A 4,501-nucleotide genomic window follows, 5' to 3' on the forward strand; every position below is an offset into this window, starting at 1 on the left:
ATTTGGATTGAAACTCCATGAAGTAAAACCCCCTAAAGTACGTGTCAATAAAACAAAATCCCTCAAAAAACATTCAAAGTGAAAAACCGTTAATGAAAATGGCGCCGAAACCGGGCAATGCAACTTGTGTGATTGAGGGGATGTGATGTTATAATACCTCACAAAGGTTGAACCGTTTTGAAAAGTCTCTTCAAAAGAATCATTTAAAACTGTTAATTTACATTTAAAAAACAACTAAATCTTCCGCTGTAGAGTTGCATTTCTAATTGTGTGTGTTTATCTAATCTCCCCTCTGTGCGGAATGGTATTGCTGGTTGTCCGCGAATGACGGTTTTAAATGGCGGATGGAGTAGCCAGGAAAAAGTATTTAAAACTCAGCAAACGTTTGGGAGTAAAGAAAAGTGTTTCGTTCTTTATCAGGTTAGCGTTTTAATGAAATTACGCGATTTCTAAATACTAGTCGTAAATTTCTGTTCAGACTATAGCATTTTGAGAGCTTGGTGGAAGATTCGGGTGTGAAGACCATTTTGGGTGTGGTAAAAGTGCGTTCAGGATAGAATACAAATAAATTTATATCTTCAAAAAATGTCACACAGACTCTTAACATGTAAATGACACTCAATGTGGCTTTAAAAGCATTGCTTAGTTTGATGTCTAATTCTTCAAGTGAGGATGCTTATTTGTTGCTTATTACTGTTTATGATCTGAAATCTCATTCTTCTATGTTTATCCTACACTGACGGTCTGGTTTAACGTCATTGAATGGTACTAAATACACAGCATTTGTTCAGTTACAGATTATTCAGGAAGGAGAGAATCTGAATTGTTTTAAAATTGATTTTTCTCAATACTTTCATCTGTATCATTCATTGCCGTATTGCACAAGGGGTGAAAATGTCTTTTTCATTTGTAACTCAAGTGTTTTGGAATTATTTGAACTTAAAGTGGCAGACATTAGGGATTGAACTCTGCTACTTCTTGCTCTTTCTGCAGTGATGATGGCTTTTTAAAGGGTGGGGTTCTTGCCACATGCCCAATGCTCCTCCTTCCCAACTTGGCTTGGGCCCGGCTTTGACTCCAAGATGCTGTACAGGAGCTGATTTACGGAAGGACAACAGGATGCTGCTTGACTGACAAGGAGCTGGAGATGAGGTTGATAAAATGCTTTTGGGAGATTTTTGATCTATCCAACCTCACTCCATGTTTAAGTTTGACAGAATTGATGTTTAGAAGCTGAATGCCAGCCTGTAAGAAATGAAAAATGTGTTGCTGCCTGACCTGCTGCGCTTTTCCAGCATCCAAGGAGCAGGAGAATCGATGTTTCGGGCATAAGCCCTTCTTCATTTGCCCATATGCCTGAAACATCGATTCGCCTGCTCCTTGGGTGCTGCCTGACCTGCTGCACTTTTCCAGCAACACATTTTTCAGCTTTGATCTCCAGCGTCTGCAAGTCCTCACTTTCTCCTAGTCTGCAAGAAATGACAATGTCAGATGTCAAAAGAACCAGCAAGAGTGTGAAGAGCAGGAGGTGTTCTGGGATTGATGAGTTAACAGCAGATCTGTTGAAACATGGCAAGAACATAGTTAAGATGTACCTCGCACACCTTTTCCACAAGGACTGGACTGCTGAAAATACCCCAGAAAACTGGAGGTGAGGAACAATTGTCAAGCTACTAAAAAAGGGAAACATTGATTACAACTACTGCAGAGTTGTAACACTGCTATTTGTAATTAGCAAGGTCTTCACCAAAGTGCTCCTTAACAGACTTACTTCAGAAATAGATGGAACCCTTTGTGAAGTACAGGCAGATTTTCAGGCTGATTGTTCAGTGAGTATATCTTCATACGTCATTCTTTATATATCACAAGGCAGAACTTGGAAGCCATTTGTAAACCCCTACATAGAAGCTATCAAAAGCCTTCTTCAAAATCTATCAACAAAATATTCTGTTAATCTATTACAACCAGTGTGGCATCCCCGAATGGTATTATTAACATCTTCATTGCCTTATATGACAATTTCAGCAGTTTTGCTGAGACCAGTACTGGCCTCATTGTAGGTAAAAACAATGACTGCAGATGCTGGAAACCAGATTCTGGATCAGTGGTGCTGGAAGAGCACAGCAATTCAGGCAGCATCCGAGGACAGGCAAAATCGACGTTTCGGGCAAAAGCCGTCTTGTGGTATTTTTATGATGATAATCAATCTTTTCCATTCTTTTCCTTTTTGTTATTGATTTCATTGTGAAGAAGGGGATTGTAGATGCAGTCTTTGGTGTTCTGTGGCAATACCATTGTGTCCAACACATGGACTCTAGTTCTGCAGACCACATTTGCTTTGCTGGCTGAAAAATCATGGTAGCTCCAAGACCTGGCCACCAGCCTTTTGATTTATACTGTACTTCAAAGTACATATTATTGTAATTAGATAGCAATAAAGCCACTTCCAATTAGTACAAAACTTTGAGGATGTCAACCACTTCCTCCACCTAGGAAGGAATAGCTCCTCTGGAGGATGATCGAGATTGATATCAAAACAAGATTTGACAAAGGAGCATTGGTCTCCCAACGGCTCCACCCAATGTGGGCATCCAACAACATCAAAAGGCCTTGAAGCAGCTACTCTGCGTGCCATTGCTAATACCAACAGCAATCTATGGGAGTGAAATATGGAAGAGAACAGCAAAGCTCTCACTCAAGCTGGCATCTTTCATCACCGTCAGTGTAATACTTTTGTACTGCAGCCTCTACATATGATACCCAATGAAGAAATGCTATAGAGGACTGGTCAGAGAGACCTGCAGAACATCGTGGTGAAGCAATGATCGATGGTGGCAGGACACCTCTTCTGCATGCCCTGCCAATTTGGCAGTAGATATCACCAAGGAAGATTGGGATGACCAAAGAAAACCATGGCACTGTATGTTGTTGATGAAGACCTCCAAGAGGAGAGCAGGGTAGGAGCAGAAAGAAGGCAATGGATTGTGGCTGTGACAGAATCTTGCTGTCTATTGTCTGAAATGGAAGTGAAGGAACTAAATCTATGTAAAACATTAATGGAAGGGTATGGCGCATGACCCATGCACCTTCACTCAATCCAGTATTCATTCTGAGCAATGAGTTTATACAAACCTGTTGCTCGTACTAGTTCTTACTTGAATTGTAACCAGCCAAAAATTCTTGACCTACTACTGTGTGAGGGGAAAGGAGACAACTCTTCAACTATTAGTTTTCTTTGCATTCTCTCCTTTTGGCATTCAACCCTTTGGTCTCATTCCCCTCTATAATTAACTAATTCTCTATCACTTTTGCACTCGCATGAGATTAATAACTATTTAGTTGTAGTGAAATAAATCACAGAAGCAACAGAAACCAAGCTTATATCAAAATCTACTTTGAATAATAAAATAGACATTAGTATAATTAACTCAGTATGATTGCAATTTAGGAAAATAGACAATCAGGCATTAGTTCACCTCCCACAGAAATGTAAATTATCAAGATCAGACTGTGTTCTTTCATCGTTGTAACTAGAATACTATAGAAATGTATTATTATGTATGCTTTTACATGAAAAATCAGTGAAAAGTTTTAAGTCGCCCTATCATGGCACCTACATCAATGATTGTATGATTTCTATCATTTTTTTTAAAAAGTAAAATTTAACACCAAGTTCATCACAGTTCAGTTAACGACTCCTGGGCTCAGAGAAAGCTGACTTCGGAACAATGGAATATCCTTAAGACACACCAGGATGAGACTGCATGCCGGGCTCCTGGCTTCGAGTCTGGAAGCCTCATAGAGTCATAGAGATGTACAGAATGAACAGACTCTTTGGTCCAACCTGTCCAGGCTGACCAGATATCCCAACCCAATCTACTCCCACCTGCCAGCACCTGGCCCATATTCCTCCAAACCCTTCCTGTTCATATACCCATCCAAATGCCTCTTAATGTTGCAATTGTACCAGCCTCCACCATATCCTCTGGCAGCTCATTCCATACACGTACCACCCTCTGTGTGAAAGCGTTGCCCCTTAGGTCTCTTTTATATCTTTCCCCTCTCGCCGTAAACCTATGCCCTCTAGTTCTGCACTACCTGACCCCAGGGAAAAGACTTTGCCTATTTATCCAATCCATGCCGCTCATAATTTTGTAAACCTCTATAAGGTCACCCCTCAGCCTTTGACGCTCCAGGGAAAACAGCCCCAGCCTGTTCAGCCTCTCCCTGTAGCTCAGATCCTCCAACCCTGGCAACATCCTTATCAATCTTTTCTGAACCCTTCCAAGTTTAACTACATCTTTCCGATAGGAAGAGACCAGAATTGCATGCAATATTCCAACAGTGGCCTAACCAATGTGCTATGTAGCCTCAACATGACCTCCCAACTCCTGTACTCAATACTCTGACCAATAAAAGAAAGCATACTAAACGCCTTCTTCACTATCCTATCTACCTGCGACTCCACTTTCAAGGAGCTATGAACCTGCACTCCAAGGTC

General features: G+C 40.9%; 1 protein-coding gene across 1 annotated transcript in view; it reads left to right on the top strand.

The window, feature by feature from the left end:
• The first annotated feature begins 219 nt into the window (after positions 1–219).
• The window catches only part of LOC122563051 (lamina-associated polypeptide 2, isoforms beta/gamma-like), a 79,903-nt gene continuing 75,621 nt past the window's right edge, over positions 220–4,501 (top strand). Inside the window, exon 1 of the mRNA XM_043716390.1 lies at positions 220–420. Within this exon, the coding sequence (XP_043572325.1) occupies positions 325–420 (96 nt within the window). The 5' untranslated portion in view covers positions 220–324. The remainder of the gene's footprint in view (positions 421–4,501) is intronic.

The sequence above is a fragment of the Chiloscyllium plagiosum genome, chromosome 26 (assembly GCF_004010195.1).
Source record: "Chiloscyllium plagiosum isolate BGI_BamShark_2017 chromosome 26, ASM401019v2, whole genome shotgun sequence".
In the NCBI taxonomy this organism is placed as follows: domain Eukaryota; kingdom Metazoa; phylum Chordata; class Chondrichthyes; order Orectolobiformes; family Hemiscylliidae; genus Chiloscyllium; species Chiloscyllium plagiosum.